At 36.8% G+C, this 23,896-nt stretch overlaps 2 protein-coding genes across 5 annotated transcripts in view; both read right to left on the reverse strand.

Annotated features, from left to right (window-relative positions):
- Positions 1-62: 62 nt before the first annotated feature.
- LOC122334029 (trypsin-2-like) lies at positions 63-3,819 on the reverse strand. 2 transcript variants are annotated; one of them, XM_043231921.1, is made up of 6 exons: positions 2,941-3,819; positions 2,521-2,671; positions 1,657-1,907; positions 1,328-1,464; positions 1,086-1,187; positions 63-510 (listed from the first exon to the last, which is right to left on the reverse strand). In XM_043231921.1, the coding sequence occupies exons 1-6, from the start codon at positions 2,978-2,980 to the stop codon at positions 463-465; spliced, it is 729 nt and encodes a 242-aa protein (XP_043087856.1). In that variant the 5' UTR covers positions 2,981-3,819; the 3' UTR covers positions 63-462. The 2 variants fall into 2 exon arrangements, with proteins under 2 accessions (XP_043087856.1, XP_043087854.1); XM_043231919.1 differs by having other exon boundaries at positions 1,086-1,464.
- A 145-nt stretch (positions 3,820-3,964) lies between these two features.
- The window catches only part of LOC122334016 (NACHT, LRR and PYD domains-containing protein 5-like), a 31,742-nt gene continuing 11,810 nt past the window's right edge, over positions 3,965-23,896 (reverse strand). For all 3 annotated transcript variants that reach the window (XM_043231886.1, XM_043231887.1, XM_043231885.1), the window contains 15 exons: positions 23,356-23,628; positions 23,152-23,283; positions 21,203-21,508; positions 20,569-20,811; positions 20,367-20,480; positions 16,672-16,747; positions 16,352-16,459; positions 16,188-16,245; positions 15,819-16,023; positions 13,953-15,702; positions 11,506-11,679; positions 10,133-10,306; positions 9,132-9,305; positions 5,336-5,509; positions 3,965-5,255 (listed from right to left, as the gene is read on the reverse strand). In XM_043231886.1, coding sequence (XP_043087821.1) covers positions 5,249-5,255; positions 5,336-5,509; positions 9,132-9,305; positions 10,133-10,306; positions 11,506-11,679; positions 13,953-15,702; positions 15,819-16,023; positions 16,188-16,245; positions 16,352-16,459; positions 16,672-16,747; positions 20,367-20,480; positions 20,569-20,811; positions 21,203-21,508; positions 23,152-23,283; positions 23,356-23,628 — 3,968 coding nt within the window. In that variant the 3' untranslated portion in view covers positions 3,965-5,248. The remainder of the gene's footprint in view (positions 5,256-5,335; positions 5,510-9,131; positions 9,306-10,132; positions 10,307-11,505; positions 11,680-13,952; positions 15,703-15,818; positions 16,024-16,187; positions 16,246-16,351; positions 16,460-16,671; positions 16,748-20,366; positions 20,481-20,568; positions 20,812-21,202; positions 21,509-23,151; positions 23,284-23,355; positions 23,629-23,896) is intronic.

The raw sequence follows: 23,896 nt of genomic DNA on the forward strand, positions 1-23,896 counted from the left end.
ACAACGTGAACTCAAAACACACAGGACTAAATACACAAGGATATTGACTAAATTAACAGGGAGCAGGTGAAAACAATAATACAATTAACATGAAGGGAAGGTAGGGCACAGAGAGCACAAGGCACGAGACAAAAACAATAAATCAAAAGAGTCCAGAGACGTTACACCACCCCCAAATAGTCTCTCACATTTCTCAAATTTACACATCTTTTAGTGGGTGTCCAGCATTAATAGTAATTTCTAAAGTGCTAATACTGTTCTTTTGTAGTTATTCATTAATGATGGAATGGTGTTCTAAAGTGTTTCCAAGTCGCTTCACCCTCATACTTATGCAGATTACCATTCATTAGGTTTTAATTAGAGGAAACAAGATTTATGAACATAATTTGTCAAAAGATTTTATTTTGCACACAAAAAAACATGGTTTTAAACAATGTATGTTAAATAAAACTGGATTCAGTATTAGTATGTGTTTATAGTCTCAGTAATCCAGGAGTTAAACAGGCAGACCTAGTGAATAATGAGAGAGATTGTACAGTATTATTATTTGGATATTAAATATAAACATTTTATTATTACAAATATTGCAGGTTTCAAAAATTATTCAAGAGCTCAAGACAGATACACAATCCTAAAATTTTGACAACAAAAATATTTTGGTCCTTTGCTGGTTAAAGCTGGTAATGTGCTGGTCCTGAACTGGTCTGACCATCTTAAGACCAGCAAAAGACCAGCATAAACCAGAATCCCAGCTTTTGGCATTCTGCGAGCATTGTGTAACATGTTGCAGGCATGAGTAAACACATTGCTAACATCTTTTACCACATTTCTAAAATTTTGCTAGGCATGCCATTTGTCTGTTAGTCCAGCACAGGAGGTGGAGGATTGCAATTAAAAATTGGTTTGCAACCCACCAAAGAATCCACAAAACAAGTAGAAGATCATTTTGTCATTATCTGGCACATTTTAACATGGTATTAGCATGTCCTTAGCATGTCCTAAAACTTGGCTACTTTCTTGGTCTAGTTAATAGATAGATAGATAGATAGATAGATAGATAGATAGATAGAAAGTTCTCATCATACCTTGGTAAAGATAGCAGGCTGATCTTTTGCAGAACACCGGCCACCTGCTGACACAATGCCATGTATTTCACCGTTACACACCATAGGACCACCTGAGTCACCCTGAGTGTGATGAGAATAAGGACAAATATTTTTATTTTATTTATTTTTAACAGTAAGCATGTATGCAGACCAATAACGAATGTAATGTCTGTGTTTGGTTTAATGCATTGAAACGTAGTACTGTGTCTACCATCGGTTACCTGGCAAACGCCCTTTCCTCCCTCAAGATATCCAGCACAGAACATAGAGTCAGTGATTAAGCCAGGGTAGGACTTATTACAATCATGATCAGAAATGATGGAAAGATTCAGACACTGCAGCTTGTCAGAATCAACCACTAAAAAGAAAATAATTCATGAAAAAACTTCTGGCACTTTTTTTCAGCAGATCATACCATTTAGTCATTATTTAGTCATGAGGGTGCATGTCATTAAATAATGACCTTTTAGTCTGTTCTTAAATTCGAGCATCATAATTAAGAAAAGAAAAAGATAAGCCCTAAATAAGAAGAGACTCTGGATGAACTCACTGTCGTTCATGGTGATTCCCCAGCCAGAGACTCTGCATGCGGTGTCTGGAGGAGCACAGCTTTTGGGCAGGTTTAAAGGCTTCACATACTTATTGAGAGTCACGGGTTTGCTCAACTTGATCAGCATGATGTCATTGTCAAGGGTTGAGGAGTCAAACTTCGGGTGACGGATGGCACGCTCGGACAGAATGGACTGCTCGCTGCTTTCATCCTCAGCAATGTTGTGTTTACCCAGACGAACCTCGATGTGGCTAACAGAGAGATTATGGTAGAAAAAAAGTTAATCTATTGCTATTTACACTTAGTGCTGCCTTACTTGAAACATAGTGGAGGGGACAACAATTGCTGCTATCCACGCTATTCTTTGTTTTTTGGGTTTTTCCCCCATGACAACTACATCACTTTGTCTATTAGTGTATTTATATGCATATTGTTTGTTTTGTAAATAGCAAATAAAGCAACTATTTGACCAAAGCTCCAGAATCGTTAGCAAGCTGAACAGCTAACGTAATTAATGTTTATAGATTTTCTGACAATAAACGCACTTGAATACGTCAGGTTTGTATTAAGTGGAAAATAGGACTATTTTATGGACTATTATGATGATGTCTTGTATACTTTTCTGGATCTTGGCAGTGCATTTTACTTGGCAGTCAATGGGACAGTAACAAGCCTCCTGGTTTTCATTTTGAATGCTGTAAATGTTTTAAATCACGTTTTCACCATTTTGAAACAACATGGGGGTAAGTGATTAATGAAAGCATGCTCATTTTGGAGTGAAGTAACCCTTTAACTAATCACTGCTGAGTCAGGCTGCTAAAAAAGACAAATGTACTGTAGGTAGTGGAGCAGAAGATTACTTACGAGTCATAGCAGTGGGCGGCCGACATGATCCAGTTCTGATTGATCAGGAATCCACCACATTTGTGAAAATTTGCTTTAAGAAATGCCATCCAGGGCTGGGAATGAGGCTCACATTCATAGCCACCAACAATTTTGATTTGGTTTTCAGCAGCTGCACACAGTACATGCACTGATTTGTTGTCATCATCTGACCTTGGTAATAATAGCATAGTACACATAGTTAGGCATTCAAGATGTACAGCATTTATACTTGGAGATAGCTTTTTTGTTTGTTTGTTTGTTTAATAAGAAACCAAATTTTACATCAGTTGCAACATCATTATATTGTTCATCATATTCAATTTAAAAATCACTGCATTACATATCACATTACATAACTGCAATTTTTCATTGTTTTTTTAAATTCTTTATTGTACTTACATACTGTGTAGAGAAATACAAGGAAAACGAAAGACTTCATGATGGTTTGAAGATCTGGCTGAATGATCTAACACCTCACTCCCCTCATTTATACAGATCAGTGATTTACATCACAATCCTGTGACCCGGTGATTAATAACATTAAAATCTCCAAAATATCTCATCTCATATATATAGAAATGCACAGCTACTTACAATGAATCAGTTCTATTACTGTCGTGCTGACCGTGGTTTATCCTCTGACTCAACAGCATTACAGTATGTTTTTCCCATTGTATAGTTTACACAGACATGTATTTAAGGAAATAAAGCACTTTTAGGATCTGTGTTGGGCACATTACTTAAAAAGAAATTAGTAATAGTTACTACATTATTAAAAAGTAACTAATTACCAGGAAAAGTTACTATTGCTTATATATATTACCCCCAATATTAAATGTTCAATTAATTAAATTGACTTTTAAATTGAAAATTGATAAAGGTAACAAAACTACTATGAATTCTACTACTAATAACTATTAGTAAAGATTTTCTTTTGCTCTTTAGTTCTTTGTTGAAATGCTAGATTTGCAATAGAGATTTATTAAGATGCCATCTATATAACAGTGTTCTTAATCAAAAGAAAAATCTATTCTAGAACCACCAAACTCAGCCCAGATCTTCAGACTGTTCTGACTTAGGTTGCTTGCTCTTTTTTTTTAGACTGATCCAACTTACATTTATCAAAATGAAGATTAAAAAAAAAATCCCATAGACCTGGTTCTTTAACATTGAAGACTACAACTGTCAAAATTCTAATTGAAACTCCCCAAATCCCCTGAGCTTCAAGCTTCCCTTCTATGTACTATTTCTAATCTATCTATATGACTTTCTGTCTGTCTGTCCATCTATGTCAGGCTATCTGTAAATAGATACTATATATGTACATGTACACGATTAAAGCGTACTATTTTACAATAAATGACTTCAGTCAGAAATATAATGTGAAAATCAATGCATGCTGGATAAAAGTTACAAAGAAATATATCTTTTAACATGAACATGAATTTATTTTAGCATTACTTAAGCAGGAAGATCAATTAACAACTTATTTCATATTCATACAGTAACTGTTTGTGTATAGGTTTTTCACAATAGTAAAGCAACTGCGGATAAACATCATTAAAAGATGTGACATCAATACTAGACATACAAAATACAACACTGGTAACACACAACAGATGAAAAAAAAAAAACTATATTTACAACATAAACCAACATTACAAAATAAACAAACGATTGATTGAAGATGTCCATTGCCTTCTGAACATTAGATTTTGGGTGAATGTATCCCACTGAAATAAAAAGTTGCTGAAATTCTAATGACAAATAGAAAGGTCGGAGAGATCAAGTAAATAGTTCTCTATCAGTGATGCACATGATGTGGAAAATCACTGTCTTTGCCTATCGATTGTTCATGTACAGACAAACACCTGCTGTTTGAGACTTCTCTGTGACTGAAGGGTCACAGTATAGGCATAGAGGTGCCCCAAATCCACCCAAAGACTGTTTGGTGTCACAATCCTTTCCATTAAACCAGGTATCTGTCAATTTATTTATTTTTCTCCATTTGAAAAAAAATATTTTTTTGGCAGTCACAGGCCAAAACCTTAGGAATCAGTCTGTTGTTGGGTGAAGGAAAGAAACTGCATTTTGACCAATGAGATGTAGTTGTGTCCTGTAGTTCCCAGCTTTTTACCAAAGGTCTTCATCATGCCCTTTAAGGGGTATCTGGCCATTGTCCTGGTATCTTTATCTGCTGGCATTGGACAGTTTGCCTATGTTAGCCCACCAAAATCCAATCAAAATGTAGCAAACTCTTTGTCCACTAGAGTGGTCAAAGATAGGCCCTGGAATGTGCTGTCCACAACAAAGTCTATATTGGATAATTTCCATGCAACTGAAGCAACAGTTCCCAGTATTTTGTAGAGCAGTGTTTCCCAACCCTATTCTTAGAGGCACACCGTCACTACATCATCTCATTAGTAGAGATATATTGGTCAGATAAGGTTCCTGCCTCCAGGAACAGGGTTAGGAAGCACTGCTGTACAGTATACTGTAGTTACAAACGAAATGTTTTACAGTGCAGTTAGTATGACCAATCTACTTAAAAAATAAAAAATGTTCAAATGAGACTGTGAAAAGATTCTAGTACGAATGAAAATTAATAACAAAAATTCTTCACATAAAAAAAAGCTGTATCATGATTTGTCTTGTTCAGGACGTGTTGTTTTGATTCACTTGTTTGACGTTTGTAGAGTTTCCACTGTCAAATACTGTACAACAAAGAGAAAAATAAAATACACTAAGATCTGCTTTAATAAAAGAAAATAAACAAAATAACCCAATAACTTACTTTAATTTCTTCAGTTTACAGTGTGGATCCTCCATTAGACCAGAACACAGCTTCACTCCTGAGTTTCCTGGATTGTTACATCTCAGATCAAGTTCTCTCAGGTGTGAGGAGTTTGATCTCAGAGCTGAAATCAGAGCAGCACAGCCTTCTTCTCCAATACTGCAGTAACTCAGCCTGCAAAGAGTGAAGAACATGAAAAATCTTTGAGATTGTCTTTTTAGTATGTTAGTGTTTGTTTGTGTGTGTGTGTGTGTCTGTGTGTGGGCATGTGTATGTGTGTGAGAACTACTTTTCTAAACACCAGGATTGGTACTATTGATATTTTCACTTACCAGCAGCTAAAACATTCATTTAAGTGCATGCTACCCACATTATTCCTGATTGTGATGCTGAATTCATTCATAACACTATATAGGTGATAAATTCCAAAATAAGTAGCATGACCATAAACGCCATTTTTCCCAAATGCATCCTACCCAGAATTTTTATATTGCTTAAAATATAAAAATATAGGTTTTCTTTGTTTGCGTGTGCAGGCTGATTAGTGAATGACATTGGTTAATTATGTTTTAGTATTTACCATCTGTTTTCCAAAGTTCATCTCAAGCCACCACACTCGACACTCATCATCAGCAGCTGCTAAAGCTAGCCATGCTGACTGAGGAGCTAGCTCTTGCTATGCAGACACTCATGCCGCTTACCACCAACGCAGCTACTCCATCTCCTGACTAGGAGATTGCTGGATTGGGCTACCACCATATGTGAGGGCAGACTAACTCTGATTTCCTGCATCAGGCAACACTGGAACAGTTTATGGAGCTTACCATCCATATCGACAATTTGATGAGCACTCGTCAAGGTGTCTCAACTTCTCAACCTCCTGTCCTCGCCAACCCTGGGGCTGCGGGAAATTTTGAGGATTTAACCTTCACTAAAATCCATGACTTTTCTCTTCTTCCAAGTGATTCCAGAGTGGCAGTGGGAGCTCTAGATTGATGTCCATTGGGTTTAGGAGATACCAGCTTTGTCACTCAGGAGTTCACACTGCAAGCCAGTGCCCTACATAAGGAGAAGATTCGTTTTTTTAACATCGGCTCACCTCAATGCATCATCATCCTTGGACTTCCCTGGCTTGAACAGCACAACCCCACTATCACCCAATCAATCAGATTGCCCAGTGATACCAGCTGACTACCAATATCTGGCAGTGGCTTTCAGTGAACAGAAGGCCATGAAATTACCGCCATCTCGACCATATAACTGCACTATTGATCTTATCCCAGGCTCTTTACCCACCAGGGGTCGCATTTTCCTGTTGTCACTACCTGAATCTGAAACCATGAAGTCCTACATTGAGGAAGAACTGGCTAAAAGGCTTTATTCATCCTTCAACCTCTCCCTCATAAGCGGGGAATTTCTTCGTAAAGAAAAAGGAAGGAGGCATTTGTCAATGCAAGATTACTGTAGTTTGAAAGACAAATACAGATAAACTTTACCCCTTGTACCAGCTGCCCTTGAACAACTACTCTAAAAGTATTTCACAAAACTCAACCTGCGCAGCGCCTATAACTTGATCAGGATTCCGAAGGAAGATGAGTGGAAAACCGTTTTCTCCACCACAACTGGACACTACGAATATCTGGTTATGCCATTTGGCCTCTCCAACCGCCCTTCTGTGTTCCAAACATTCGTCAATGAAATCTTCCGGGACATGTTGAATCAACATCTCATTGTCTACATTGACAACATCCTTGTATACTCATATACCTTGTATACCAGATTTCTCATCCCATGTATAACACGTCAGAGAAGTACTTCAGCATCTTATACAGAACCAACTCTACGCAAAATTGAAGAAATGTGAGTTTCATCAGACCCAATTCTCCTTTCTAGGTAACAATCATTTCAGAGGGAGTGACCATGGATGATCACAAATGATCGATCATTGGCCCCAATCCAGGATACTTAAAGATACGCAGTATTTTCTGGGATTCACCAACTTCTATTGGAGGTTTGTTAGAAATTTCAGCACCACAGCAACAACTCTCACATATTCTAAGATGGACACCCAAGAGTACAGAATCTTTACATAGAGTTTGTGGTGGAGGGGAATGCGTCGAATACAGCCATTGGCATTGTACTATCATGGGGAGCCTGCCAAATTATTCTCTTGTGCCTTCCACTCCCGCAAACTCAATCCCGCTGAACGTAATTATGATGTGGGTGACCGGGAGCTCCTAGCCATGAAGGCCGCCTTTGAAGAGTGGCCGATTTAGTTGGAGGGGGCACAATTACCGTTTACTGTACTCACTGATCACAGAACCTGGAATATATTTAATCAACAAAGAGGTTAAATCCCAGACAGGCCAGATGGTCTCTTTTCTTCAACAGATTTGACATTAAAGTCACATACATTCCAGGTTCCAAGAATGGCAAGGCCGATGTACTTTCCAGGCAGTCTGACCAGACAATAAAGTCTCCCAGTCACAATTCCATTCTTCCACAAAGCATCGTCATCGCACCTGTACAGTAGGACATCATCATGGAGATAACAGAGGCACACAATCATGGACCACCGCCACCAAATACGTACCACAACAGCTCCAAACTCGTGTACTACACGGGGTTCACAACACTCCCAGTGTGGGACATCCAGGCATCACTGCGACCCTTCAACTTACAACAAATAGATTCTGCTGGTCCTCTCTTCAGGCTGATGTGGTGAGTTTCGTACAGCAAGGCCCTACCTGCAATTAACTTTACCACCATCCTCACTGCCGTGAACCAATTCTCCAAGGCTTTACAAAAATTACCTACAGTCTGAGAAACAGCGGAGGTATTGATGAATTAAGTCTTACAATTCTACGGGCTACCCGAGGACATTATATCCGATCAAGGATGACAAAGTATGGCATGCTTTCTGCACTCAGCTCAACATTAATGTCAGTCTGATTCAGGTTGTATTTGGTCATGTAATACTGCTGAAACTGTGTCAGAACTGGGATTATGGAAAAGAAAATACAGGAAGACAGCTTGAAGCTGCTAATGTTCATCGGTAAATCTGTGAAAAATTTGACATTATGATTCTGTGTGAGCTATGTGCATTTAAAATAGCACAACAGATGTGTAAACTGAAAACTATTTGCACTTATTCCTTGTGTTGGATATATTTAGGTATTTGCACTAATTCCTTGTGTTGGATATATTTTGTTATTTTGTACAGTGGCTTAAAAGATGAGGTTTTGAAAAAAAATGTTTTTTGAGATAATGTAATGTTAAAACTGAATTCATAAAATCGGTATTGAAAGGTAGCATTCTGGAACCTGTATCAAACTCAAGGTATCAGTATCAAATTTTTTTGTATGTTCTGTATGTTTAACTTAGTGTATTACATTAACACTGTAAAGTGGTTAACAAACTGTAAATTCACCATCAACTACAGACAAATGTAAGTGTATAAACAAACATTCATTTGTTTTGGGCATCTTCGGTATAATCATAGTTTTTTGATTTGATCATTTCTATTTTGTTTTATGAAAAGGAATCGTTCACCCCAAACTATAAATTGCCATATTTGACTTCCCTGCATGTCATTCCTAATGTGTATAAGATGCTTTATTCTGCGAAGCACATAATGTTGGCAACCAAATTTTTGGTACTATTGCTTTCCATTGTGTGGACAAAGACATTTCTCAAAATATCTCATTTTATTTTCCACAGAAGAAAGTCATAATGTAAAAGTAAAATTACATTTAAGTAGAGTGAGATTTATGTTCAGTAATATAATAACACTCACCATAGTTTCTTTAGTTTACAGTGTGGATCCTCCAATAGAGCAGAAAGCAACTTCACTCCTGAGTCTCCTGGATTATTACGACTAAGATCCAGTTCTGTTATGTGTGAGGAGTTTGAACTCAGAGCTGAAATCAGAGCAGCACAGCCTTCCTCTCCAATACTGCAGTTACACAGCCTGCAGAGAGTGAAGAAAAATAATATTAAAATAATAAGAGTAATAATAATTATAGTATGACTATGGCATATTACTTTGGTGTTTAAGATTGTGGGGAGGTTGAGAGAGCCAGTATATTTTTATCACTCTGCCTTTTTCCTACACCGAATTAGGGAAAGCAACATTGACGTATGTTGTTCCCTTTTACATAATCTTTTCAAACAGATTAAAATATTTTTGTGTGGCATATGTGGCAGAGTACGGATAAATCTGTCTTTTATGAGTAGGAGAAAGATTTATCAATTAGTATGTTAGTAATTCGTTTATTTGTATGTTTTATTTTAGATTATGTCTATGCATTTAGTTTTTTTAATGGTATACAAGTGCATTTACAAAAATACAATAAAATTGATATGTAATTATAACGATATTATTTGATAATTCATATTTTGTGTCTTGTGTGGTAGTTTACAATGGGGCTAAAGTTGGACTCATGTAAAAGGCACATTTAATCTTCTATAGGAGTAATTGTAAATTTACAGCTTAAAAAATAATTCAATAATTTATTTTACATATATTTAGGAGTAAAATAATTTTCCAAAATTAGTTTTCTGCATCTGATGTTTATGACCTTTGTTACAGGGATCCGTCACTTATAACTGACATTGTTCTATTGTTCAAATTATTATTGGAAAATTGTCTGAAACTTCACACACACTTGACACATTGTTTCATCTTGGAATTTCAAATCTTAGCGAGTCAACATGAATTTTTTTTTTTGCATGAACTATCCCTTTAACTTCAGTATTTTCACACTGTTTTGTGTTCAATAATATTATTCCACTCACCATAGTTTCTCCAGTTTACAGTGTGGATCCTCCAGTAGGGCAGATAGCAGCTTCACTACTGAGTCTCCTGGTTTATTATCACTCAGATCCAGTTCTCTCATATATGAGGGGTTTGATCTAAGAGCTGAAATCAGAGCAGCACAGCCTTCCTCTCCAATACTGCAGTCCAACAGCCTGCAGAGAGTGAAGATCATGATCATTGAGATTTTGTTTTAGGGTGAGAGGGTATTTGTGTGAGCACTGTTTTTCCAAAATACACCAGAATCAATGCTACAGAGATTTTAACTTGCAAGCACAATCACAAGCTAAAAACTTTGAAATGCACTATACTCACATAAATCCCTAATACTGAAGTTTGTTATTAAACCTTTTGTAGTACTATATAACATTTTTTTTTTTTTTTCGAAAATTAGTCATAAAGTTGTTGATTCAAACAAAAAATATTCTGATTATGAAAAATATTTTTTTCAGTATAGTTAACATAAGTCCACATTGTACTATTATCTACTCAAACATGAATAAATAATTTACAACAATTTCTGCATCCCCTATTTTAAAGCGTACACTACTCATCTGTTGTAAATGTTTTACAAACCTGCCGGTTACAGGTTGTGTGTGCGTATACTCTTATTGTTGAAAAATCTACCAATAATAGTTAAAACATTTACAACTGATGAGCATGTTAACTGTAGATTAGGGGATGCAGAAAGTGCTGTAAATTATTTATTTCACATTTACACAACAGATTTTGAATACTTTGTAGTGTGCTGCAAACAACTGACTGGTGAGGGGTAAACAGATGTATAACAGATGTGGCACGATTTCAAACCGTTCTCAACCAGGTTAGACAACTGTGCTCGTATAGTGCATGTATGTGATATCGCCAATTTAGGATCTGCACTTGTCTGTTGCCTGGCTGGTATTTTAAGCAATGTAAACAATGCAATGTAGTAATAAAATCAAAAGAAATTTCTGATCATTCTTCATAACGTGGTGATTATGTACACCTCATATCATATATAACCATTTGTGTTACCACGCCAATAACTGACGCATTTGAATTACATCTGTTATCAACCCCGCAGTAAAAAACAAAACCATAACTGCTTGATGGTGGAAAAGTAGCTAATAATTTTATACACAGTGCACTTGTTTTCATTCACTTAGAGTTGTGTTAACAATGCATGCAAGGAATTTTGAAAAATACGTAATAGGTGCACTTAAATAAAAAAGATTATTCCCAGATTTGTCTAAAAGTATGCTTTAGTTTAAAAGAGTTTAAAAGGTCTGAGCTGACAGTGAGAGGGCAACAAACAAAAACATTTTACTTTTTACTCCAAACTTTATAGTTGCTATGATGTAGCGAGACTCACTGTAGTTTGTCCAGTTTACAATGAGGATCCTCCAGTACAGCAGCGAGCATCTTTACTCCTAAGTCTCCTAGATAATTACAGCTCAGATTTAGTTCTGTCAGGTGTGAGGGGTTCGATCTCAGAGCTGAAGTCAGAGCAGACCAACCTTGCTGTGTAATAAAACAACTGGAAAGACTGCAGAGAATATGGAGAAAATTGAAAACAGGTTATTAGTACTTGACTCATGTGTCCAATGTAATTGTTAAAAAAACACGGCTGTAATACATTTAATAAATATCAATTATTAAACCAGACATATATAGTCATTTGTAATTTGAAATTATCCGACTTAAACAGGAACAAGTATTCTGAAATACAAAAGAATTTTTGCTTATAGCGGAGCGGTACAGAACGGGTGCATTGTGATCATTTGTTTTCCTCATTTAACACTGGAAGCAAAAAATTGAGAACGCAGCAGTGGCAGATCTAGGATTTCTAAATAAAAATTATTTAAATTATCTAAATAAAAAGTATTTTATGGTGCCATAAAACTGTATTAACAAATTATTAAAGCTACAGGAGTTACTAAGTGATTCTCAAGTTTTTCCATGGTTTTGTTATACTGACAAACATCCAATATTTTTTTGTTTATTTAAGACATAGCCGAGTGTGTTCACTTGTATATGAACTGATATATTTATATTTTTATTAATATTTTATTAATTTTACTATATGTTTTATTAATATTTTCACTGATCAAAGACTAACTTGTGCTGTTCAAACATTTTGTTAGCCAAAATGAGCCCATACTCATGGAAAATTGATCTCTCTATTTATTCATTAATTTCTTTTTTGAGGGAAAAAAAAGAAAAACAGCAGCTTTTAAGTGATTGCTAATAATCCCAATCCAATATTTGTGTCACGGTTGTGGTTTAGCGGGAGGAGCACTCGAGAAGTAAAAAACTTAAACAGGTTTAATCCTTTTAAACGGGCAAAATCAACATATATAAACAGGCAGGAAGGCAGGCAGAACAAAAACCACGTATAGACCTCGACGATTGGACAAATGTGAACTCAAAACACAGGACTTAAATACACAAGGCAAATTGACTAAATGAACAGGAAACAGGTGATACAATTAACACGAAGGGAAGGTAGGGCACAGAGAGCACATGGCACAAGACAAAAAACAACAACAAAAGAGTCCAAAAGACGTGACAATTTGTAATACCAGAGTCACAACCCTGTTCTTAAATATATAATTGTGATTATTTTGACAGATATCGCAAACATTTTTGACTTTGTCAACATTGTCAATAATGTGCATCATAGTATTTGTATTGTTACGCTGCTGAAAAAACCCCAATAGAAATCACAGAAATTATTTCAGTTTCTATTAAACCATTACAAAATTAAAAATTACTGTTGTTCTATTGGTTGCCATCTGCCCTACTACATCCAACGAACAGAGTCCATCATATACCAGACACCATTATAGTTTACATTAAAGCCAAAACAATTCCCCTTATAACTCTTAAATCCATTATATTTTCTATTGTGCTTTGGGAATCTTTTGTTTAGAATCATTTGTTGTTTTTGTTTTCTTTTCTTTTCTTTCTCAGCAGGGACGATAATAATGGTATAACTACTTTTACAGAATTTACTTAATGAATTTCACAGGAATGCATGAAGCTTCCATATTAACAGACACGTTCACAAAGAGCTCAAGTAAAAAACAGAAATCCGGGTAAGTGTGGCAAGTGTGAATGGCTTCTCTGTTACGTGGGTTACACTGGGGCAGAGAAGCGAGTATGTGAAACATTCAGAGACTGTGAACATGCATTATTAAATTTTTTCATATTAATCTGTTGGGGAGATAAAAATGTGTAAGATGACGTTCATGTATTTTTTATTCTCCAGTATTGAAAGCAGAACAAATAAGGGAGCTCTTGATATGTGTTGTTGATTATCTTTTTTTTGTCTGTCATTTTGAAGTTAAAGTTACAAACGTTTTTCTTTTGTTTTAATTTGATATCTATCTGACTCTGTTGATGCCATGATCCCACTCTCTCTCTCAATTTTTTGGTTTGCTTGTTTTGGTAGGTGTTAGTTGGATAGAGCAGTGCTGATTTGGGAGAACGGATGAAGATGTGCTCACTCTTTAAGTTAGTAAGACTGCCACTCAAGGCTTGCAGTCATGCATACGCTCTGGAACAGAGTAATATCACATCCAAATCGTAGGCTCTCTAATCATGATTTCATGTTTTTTTGATTAATCGTCCTGCCTTATCCTGAAGCATGAATCTCTCTTATCAAACACTTGATTCAACACTTCAGGTTATTAGTAGAGTGTGATGCTGAGTGTGTCAAATAAGAAAGACCTTCAAATATGCAGAAACAGTGTAGACAAACAGGCCTATACTATGCAATATTAAGTCAGTAAAACAAAGACACTGTAAAATACTCACTCAGCCTTTCTAGATGCTTTGATCACTGGCAGCAGCCTCAGAAGACATTCTTCTGACTGATAATATTTATTCAGTTTAAACTCATCCAGCTCTTCTTCTGAGTTCAACAGCACAAACACCAGAGCTGACCACTGAGCCGCAGATAGTTTGACTCCAGAAAGACAAAGGTCACCTGTTCTGCTCAGGTATGTTTGGACTTCCTGCTCTAGTGAACAATCATTCAGTTCATTCAGACAGTGGAACAGATTGATGGATTTCTCTGGAGAGGGATTCTCCCTGATCTTCTGTTTAATGTATTCAGCTGTTTCCTGACTGATATCAGAGCTGCTTACTCTCTTTTTCAGGAGACCTTGTAAGAGAGACTGATTAGACTCTAGTGACAGACCTAGAAGGAACCGGAGGAAAAGGTCCCAGTGTCCGTTCTCACTCTGTAAGGCCTTGTCCACTTCTATCTTCAGTAAACTTGTAAACTCATTCCACAGTCCTGTGTTTTGTTCAGAAAAGGACAGCAGCTTGAATAAAGCAGCAAGAAACTCCTGAATACTCAGATGAACAAAGCTGTACACCTTTCCCAACTGCAGTCCAAACTCCTCTCTGAAGATCTGGGTACAAACTCCTGAGTACACTGACACTTCTCTGACATCAATGTCACTCTCTTTCAGGTCCTCCTCATAGAAAATCAGGTTTCCTTTTTCCAGCTGTTCAGAAGCCAGTTTTCCTAGAGACAGAATCGTCTGTCTAGCCTTATCAGAATCAATTTCATATTTCCCATCATATTTCTGAGTCTTCAGTTTGGTCTGGAAGATCAGGAAGTGTGTAAACATTTGTGTGAGAGTTTTGGGAATCTCTGCACTCTCTGCTTTACCCATCATCCTCTCGAGTACAGTGGCTGAAATCCAGCAGAAGACTGGGATGTGACACATGATGAACAGACTTCTTGATGATCGGATGTGCGTGACGACTCTATCAGCTAGACTCCGATCATTTATTCTCTTCCTGAAATATTCTTCCTTCTGAGGGTCATTGAATCCTCGCACCTCTGTGACCTGGTCGACACACTCAGGAGGGATCTGATTGACTGCTGCTGGTCGAGAGGTGATCCAGAGGAGAGCAGAAGGAAGTAGATTGCCCTTGATGAGGTTGGTCAGCAACACATCCACTGAAGCTGGTTCTGTTACATCAGACAAGTTTTGATTGTTTTGGAAATCTAGACTAAGTCGACACTCATCCAAACCATCAAATATGAACATGAATTTGTAGTAATCATAATCTGCTGACTTAAATTCTTTGGTTTCTGGGTGAAGGTGATTTAGAAGTTGCTTGAGGCTGAAATTTTTCTGCATCAAGTTCAGCTCCCTGAAAGGAAGTGGAAAGATAAAATGAACATCCTGGTTGGCTTTTCCTTCAGCCCAGTCAAGAATGAACTTCTGCACAGAGACTGTTTTTCCAATTCCAGCGACTCCTTTTGTCAGCACAGTTCTGATGGGTTTGTCTTGTCCAGGTGAGGGTATAAATATGTCATTACAGTTGATTGGTGTGTCCTGTGTCTCTGGTCTCCTGGACACTGTCTCAATCTGTCTCACCTCGTGTTCATTATTGACCTCTCCACTGCCTCCCTCTGTGATGTACAGCTCTGTGTAGATCTCATTCAGACGTGTTGAGTCTCCATGATTGGAAATTCCTTCATTGAGTCTTTGATATTTATCCTGTAGTCTGGATCTGAGTTTTTCTTGATACACAGGCATCAATTCTGAGGAAGTAATTTATTATGTGATTTTTGTGCCGTGACAATCAGAAACATAGTGACAGAAGACAGAAGGTTTATAATAAAAATACAGGCTATAATCTGATGATCAGATCTCTTACTGTTCTGTAGTGTGTTAGCAAGGTCTGTTTGGTTCATCTTTCTTAGGCTGAGCAGTGTTATCTTCAGAACATCCTCTCTGACTTTGTTACTATCCTCATCATCATACTGGTCTCTTTCAGAGCAATCTGGGTAATCTGGACTCAGTATTTTCTTAAAGCTTTTTAACTCACTCTTTATCTCAAACATGATTTCCTGCTCAAGCTCCTGAAATCACAGCAAATATTCAAACAATAAACCTCCATTCAGTCACAGACCACAGGTATTTTGGTTCAATGTGAAAAATTGCAGGTTTTACTATTCACACACACATATACTATATTCTATATACATTTTATGAAGTTGTATAATACAGAACAGACAAAACTAACCATGAAAATGTAGTCTAAGTTCTTTGTTGTATGTGATTCCGGTCCTTTGGGTTTTTCACTGTAATTAAATATAGTATTGATTTTGTAAATACTTATTAAATGCATTTAGTATATATCAGTCAATTAATCAATAACATTTTTTCATACTGTAAACTAAAAAGCACCTCAGATCAACAGATGTGTCTCCAAAACTGAATTTAATTGGACATGGCATTGACTGGTCACTCTTCATGGACACACAGCTGGGTTCAGGTGTTTCATTCTGCCACAGACTAAAATATCACATCAATAAAAACTTACTGAAAATATCACACTGCTCTGACAGAAACACTTACTGTGTCAAACTCTTTAATCTGTCACTTGATGAGTTTGTGTTCAGGTAAATCTGATTCAACTCCCTTAATCTGACTATGAATGAAAATGCTATTGTAATATGAATTTGTTTCGGAACATTAAAAAGGTGAAACATTCCAGGTTTTCTCACCTCTCGACTGTCTTATTCTTTGTTTCATGTTCTTCGGATTCAGTCTGGAGATTCAGTCTGGAGGTCATGGATTCATCTAAAAGCAGATACAGATATTGATTGAAAAATGTAGTTATGAATCATCTTAGCAATTAATTTTCTCAAATACACCTCTGTCTCATCAGTCAGTCCACCCTTACGCAAATAAAATACATTGCCTAATAAATTAATTATCTACATACTAAATGACATAACAGTATACTGGAAATTATGCAGATTAATATATTCTATATACATTTTATGATGTTGTATAATACAGAACGAATTTCCACTATCATATAGCAAAAAATGTGACAATACATTTACACTGTACAAACCACCTTTACAAACACATTCGTTCTTCTCTAAATTCACCAGACACTTCATAATAAACACTCAATGTTACAAGAATTTAATAAGGACACAATCCACACACAGCTGAGCCTACAAAAGACAAGCCACCACTACATGTCTCTACCCCCAGTCATGTGTCCGCATTCTATTATTTTTGCTTTTATAAATGCTATGTGTGTGTTTTCGTCGTTTCTTTTTGGTTTGACTATTCTACCCTGCTCACAGAAATATAATAAAAATGTTATATTAAACTTGATTTAACACAGAAGCAGACATTATTTAGCTTTTTCTGTGATTCAATGGCTCATTATTCCTTCCATATATTATTATTATTATTATTATAATCATCATTACAGAGCAATTATAGTCACTCATTTAAACCATTTGTATTGCAATTAGTCACATTACACTACATTACAATCGTTTGGTGAGGCCACGGGAAAGCACTATTGGATGGCCTCAAGAAGGCACTGTCTGGCATCTCAGGAGGGGGAAACAGTGCCCTGTTTACTCAGTATACAGTGGGGGTAGGAATCTGCTTACTTCAACTGGGAATATTGTTGGACGGTGGAAGGAATACTTCAAGGATCTCCTCAATCCCACCCACCAGCTTTCACTGAGAAAGCAGAGGATTGGGGGTCAAAGGAGGACTTGACTATCACCCTGTCTGAAGTCGCAGAGGTCCTCAGTGGCAAGGCAATGGGGGTGGACTCTGCCTTAAGTACCCCAAGTCTCTGGATGCTTTGGGGCTATCTTGGCTGATACACCGCTCCAGCATCGCATGGAGGCTGGTGACAGTACCTGTGGACTGGAAGACTCATGTGGTGGTTCCTCTTTATAAAAAGGGGGACTGGAGGGTGTGTTCTAACTACAGGGGATCACACTCTTCTATTCCAGAGTATTAGAGAGGCGAATATGTCAAACTAATTAGTCGACCCTCAGATCCAGGAGGAATAATGCAGTTTTTGTCCTTGTCGTGGAACATTGGACCAGCTCTATAACATCTTCAGGGTACTGGAAGGTTCATGGGAGTTTGCTCAACCAGTCCACATGTTCTTTGTGGATTTAGAAAAGGCATTCAACCGTGTCCCTCACAGTGCCTTTCTTCTCTGATTTTCGCAAATTATTTTGTCCTGTTGTCTGCATCAAACCAGGATCTACAGTGGGCACTGGGTCACCGCTGGGATAAGAATCAACTCTTCCAAGTCTGAGGCCAAGGTTCTCAGTCAGAAAAGGGTGGCTTGTTCCTTTCAGGTTGGGAGTTCCCGTCTCAGGAGGATGAGTTTAATTATCTTGGGGACTTGTTCACAAGTGAAGGAAGGATGGAACAAGAGATTGATGAATCGGTGCAGCTTCTGCAGTAATGTGGTCAATGTACCAGTCCGTCATGTTGAAGAAGTAGCTGAACTGCAAGGCAAAGTTCTTGATTTACTGGTCGATTTGCATTCTTACTCTCACCTATGATCATGAGTTCATGAACGTAAGGATGAGATCCAGAATACAAGCTGCCAAAATAAGTTTCCTCTGCAGGGTGGAGAGTGCTCCCTTAGAGATAGCGTAAGGAGCTCAGTTATTTGGGAGGGGTTTCGGAGTAGACCCGCTGCTCCTCCAGATCGTGATGGATGGATGGATGACATTAACCTAAACTATTCTATTTTAAAACAATATACCTTTTATAGGCTATAGCATAAAGCCTGCTGGTTAATTGAATGACAATGAAAATCTGGCAAAAAATAGCTAAAACACATTTTATTGAGAATACTTATTAGCCTACTAAATCTTTTTCTAAGTTAGTGTCAGCTGCAAAGATGAAGTTGTCAATGCTGATTCGCCCTCTATTCATAAGTAGCCTATATAACAGTGGCAAAGCTACAGATGGACCTGCAGATGTGGCCCACTCAATTTAATCTGGAGATTTTTTTTATTATTTTGTCGTACTTTTTCACATGTTGTTTGGCCCAGGCTTAGGCTTATTAGGACAGATTGTATTATGGACTTTTTTAATTACCCAGTTTACCTAGATTCTAGTTGAACTGGGGCATGAAACTAAACTGAAGAATTAACCTATCTACAGAAAGCATGACATGCCTAAATAAAATTATATTATATAATATGTTTGTGCTATTTTTCACTAGACATTCATTGTCATTCATTTAGCCAGCAGGCTTTATGGGGCTCACTGATTTAACATAGTAAAACTTAATGTTAATAAATTGTAATACTAACAGTTTAAATGAGTGACTATAATTACCCTGTAATGCTGATATAACAATAATAATTATTTGCTAATAATAATAATAATAATAATAATAAACAGAAGGAATAAGTGTGCCATTGAATTACAGAATAAGGGGGAGAAAAACAAGGTACCATCACAAAGTTCTTGTTTAACAAAATTAATATAAGCTGTCCTGTGTTAAAACATGTTTAATAAAATAATGTAAATATATTTCTATGGGCAGAGTAGAATAGCTAAAACCAAAAAGAAACATTCCTAAAAAAGTCTCAAAATTCAAATGAATCAAATAGAACTCAAAAGAGATGTGAATGAATGCATGTGTGGCACCTGATCTACAAATGCATATTTTAATCGCTACGTGCTCAAATTATGATAGATTCATAAAGCATTTTTTTTCAGTGTAGTGAAGCACATTTGGAAAATTTTCAAATCGTGTACACATTCATTAATTGCACTTGGCTTTGTTTATTGAAAGTGTGTGTGGGCATCATGAAATGCTGCAAACTGAATATTAAATATCAAAATCCAAATTAACCGAACAAGATTAACTTCAATGACATTTCAATAAATGCCACCTAACCGACAAATGCACGGATACCTTTTTGTGATGTTATTGACAACAAGATTGATTCAATACTAAAAGAGCCAAAAAAAATCAAATAAGTAGATTTCGCATTAAACAAATTAATTGGCTTTACAGTTGTACCAGATATAATTTGTCACAAACACTTATTTAAATACCAAGTTTTTTCTTTTTTTTTTCTTTTTTTTTGCTGAATTGCTATTAATGCAAATGCAACAGTGACCAGAAATGACCAGGGGCCGGTTGCATAAACTGTGTAGACCAGTCTTAAAAAGTTAGTCAAAAAGCTATTTGTATCGGAAAAGACTGATACACAGCACAAATAAAAAATAACAAACCTCCTGAACAAGAATGTGGGACATTAGTTATATTGACATCTAAAATCATGTTTCATAAACGTAATGTGCCAACATTTTGATTTACACTGACCTAATGCTGACCAATTTGGTGTTGAAATGAATATAATGCATATAAAAATTAACAAATCAGACAGACATGTACCTCTCATCCTGCAGCATTTGTAAATCAGCACGACTGTCACTAGCAGATATAGAGAAACTGTCAGAACAGAAGTGAATGTGTGGAGGACAGAGATCTGAGATCCTGAATGAGACGCTGAAGAAGAGACACACAAACACTTTATCAAGCACCATATCTGAACGAGAACATAAGAAGAAATAAATCAGCTCAGTTTGACTCTCACCTGTGACTGAGATCCAGCTCTTGGGTGACTCTCCTCTCTCTGGGTGTTTGCAGGAGTAGAAACCCTCGTGTGACTTTGAGACAGTAGAGATGATCATCTCTGTAGTTTGACTCTGGATGAGTGATTCATCTTTATAGAAATCAGCTCTGAGATCTAATGAGGTTACATTTTGATATAAACAGCGTAGAGTCAGATTATCTCCTTCAGTCACAGAATGAACAGGACTCTCCAGAATCACACCCTCTACAGAAACAGAGAAAACATCAGCAGACAAATATAATAAAAATGTATCAAGATTTTTAACAATAATAATCATAATAAATTTTATATAGAGGTACATCAAAAAACTTCAAGTACAACATAATGACATTCAAAATTACTAGACAGTCATTTAGTAACATCTATTGAACATTAAAATAATCTGTAAATGTAAAAGCTTATTTAAAATGATTTGAGTTTTAAGACACAATCCATTTATGACAAATATCAAAGTTGAGCGGTGAAGTCTAGCAGATTGTCATTCATAAATTAAGATTGTGTGGATTACGGAATTGAGATCACAATCTAGCTATTTAAATCGAAAACATAACAATAGGGCTTTGTGAAGTGAATAAAGACAGAAACACAGACTCACGGTGTACAGTGATATTAACAGGATGACTTTTCTCTCCAGATTTAGACTCACACCAGTACACTCCTGTGTCCTCTGTGATGGTGGATCTGATTGTACATGTAGATCCTGTTTGTGATCCCCACACTGATGATGATGATGATGATGATGATGATGATGAACAATCTTCCAGCCCCCATCGGTCTGTGTATCTTCTCACAGTCCATCCAGTAGAGTTACTCTGGTCCTCACAGCTCAGAGAGAGAGAGACAGATGTGAAGTGTTGAGTTCTGCTGGGACTGATGATCAGAGAGACTGGAGGAGAAACACCTGAGAAGACAATTACACTACAATTTAGAAATCAAGTCAACACAGTTTTTCTGTGTTAAGTTAATTAAACTTAATTAAAAAAATTACACCTATTATATTTGTCCTTATGCCATCACCAAGCAAACCAAACACAAAAACCCCCATAAAGGTGCAAGCATTGGAGCAAAAGCAATGGGAGAAATCAGACTCAACTCGAGAGTCGGCTCTTCTTTGACTGTGCAGTGTGAACCTAGTAGTGTTTGTAGTTAACCGAGTTTTTTGTAAATTAGTGATTGAGTAAGTGTTTATTATGGTCTGTCATATCAAAAAGTGATGATGTGCACACTGAAGGAGTGTCCTGTGTTTTTGGAAGTACCTCCTAGGATCAATATATGGTCAATGACATAAAAATTAAAAATTCAATTTATTGAAAACACCATTTATTAAAGTACACTTATGTAAGCAATACCTTTGTGCCTCAGTAGCTATATTTTCATTTTCCATGATAGTTTTACATTGCAGATTTTGTTGGTTGGTTTGATTTACTTAGGACTTCTCCACTCACACCATTAAAGGTTTCCATATATTATGACAGGATAAAATTTCATAACACAAACTATAAAAAGATCAAGTAAAATTGTCTCACTCATTCTGTGCTTTAGTCTGAACTCACCAGTGATCCATATTAACTGCGTTTCATTTCTCAAGGACTTTATGGACTATGGACTATCCTTTATTGTCTGTAGCTTCAGCACTCACTGTGGGTGTTTCGAAGGACTGAGGGTGTCACATTTTCCGCATTCATAACTGATATGATTGACGCACCAGCTTACACCCACAAGATAACGAGGACAGCAAAGCCTGATCACAAAATAGCGAATACCACAGCGCCCTGTTATGTCACAGCTGCCAATCATGAACCAAATCATGCCCCAGTTGATCTTCACAAGTCAATTTAAGTTGTAACAGATCGTCATGAATCAAGTCTAGTTACAACAGATGTGTCTCGTCACGTCTCCGCTGATCTTCCAGAGTCTCTTTACATTATGCCAGTTAAGTCAGTTTATCTTGCTATGTCTGCCAAGTCAAAGATTGATCACGTCATGATCACGTCATGTCAAACTACAGTTTGCTAAAGCCTGCAACTCCAGGGCTTGCAAACCTCACATTTGCTACATTGAGGGCACTTCACATCATGTCTGCCAACCCAGAGCCACAGAACAAGAAGCCATCATTCAGCGTCACATCACGTATCATCTCAACATCCAGTTTCAAGTTACATCACAACTGACCTCCCTCTTTCCCAGCCCCAGCCTGCCTGGTATTGTTTATGATTCTGAATTGTCTGTGTTTGCCCTGACGCTGTTGTTTACCCTGCCTGTCTGACCACAAATAAACTCTGTAAATTGACCCACTTGCCTTTGACGCCTACATTACAGTAGTGTCCTCCAGCTCCTCTGCTGCTATCTGAGAGCAGCTCATAACAATATCTATAGTCTGTATGAAGTGAAAATGTGCAGTTACCTCAACATATGAGCAGACATTTATACATGAGTCTTATAAAAGTCCTTACTTGGTATAATCAGAGTATTCAGATATGTATAACCTTAATATTTATTATGAAACCATTCAGATGTTGCTACATGAAGCACATTATACATTACCTGATAAACTATTATGAGTGAACCAGCTGAATGCCCAGCCTGCAGACGAGTCATTAACCTCACAGATCAGAGTCACTGGATCTCCTTCAGTCAACCACGTCTGTGGAGAAACACTTAACACTGTTCTGGGAACTGAAATAAAGAAATCCCTCATTAATAACATGATAAATGTGTGTGTATGTGTGAACAGATGATCAAACTCACCTGATACTGTCAGAGTAACTTCTTCACTGATGTGTGATGTTCGTGATCCTTCTCTCTCTGATCCAGAACAGGAGTATTTACCTGCGTCAGACTCAGTAACAGAACTGAATGTGTGTTCCTGTTTATCACTGAAAACAGTGCCTGAACCATCTTTATACCAGCTGTACCGCCATCTAGTGACTCCTTCAGCATATATATCACATCTGAGAGTGACTCTCTCTCTTCTGAATACATGTTGATCAGGTTTGATGGTCACTTTGGCTTTTGGCCTTTCTGTACAGTGACAACAATAACAATGAAAACAATGTGCTGCTTTTACTGCATAAACAGTTACTGATGTTTCTTGTCACATGAACAATTAAATATGAGAAGAAATAATAAGAATGTTAATTTAATAAAGCAACAATAAAACACATCATAAACAATGAAGAAAAAACAATACACCTCCTCCCAGCATCTACATATTACAAACAGAAAATAGTTTTGGGACCAAAAAAATTAAGATTTGAGACAATATTTCAACACATTAAAAGATTAAAAG

The sequence above is a fragment of the Puntigrus tetrazona genome, unplaced genomic scaffold, assembly GCF_018831695.1.
Source record: "Puntigrus tetrazona isolate hp1 unplaced genomic scaffold, ASM1883169v1 S000000472, whole genome shotgun sequence".
Classification (NCBI taxonomy): Eukaryota; Metazoa; Chordata; class Actinopteri; order Cypriniformes; family Cyprinidae; genus Puntigrus; species Puntigrus tetrazona.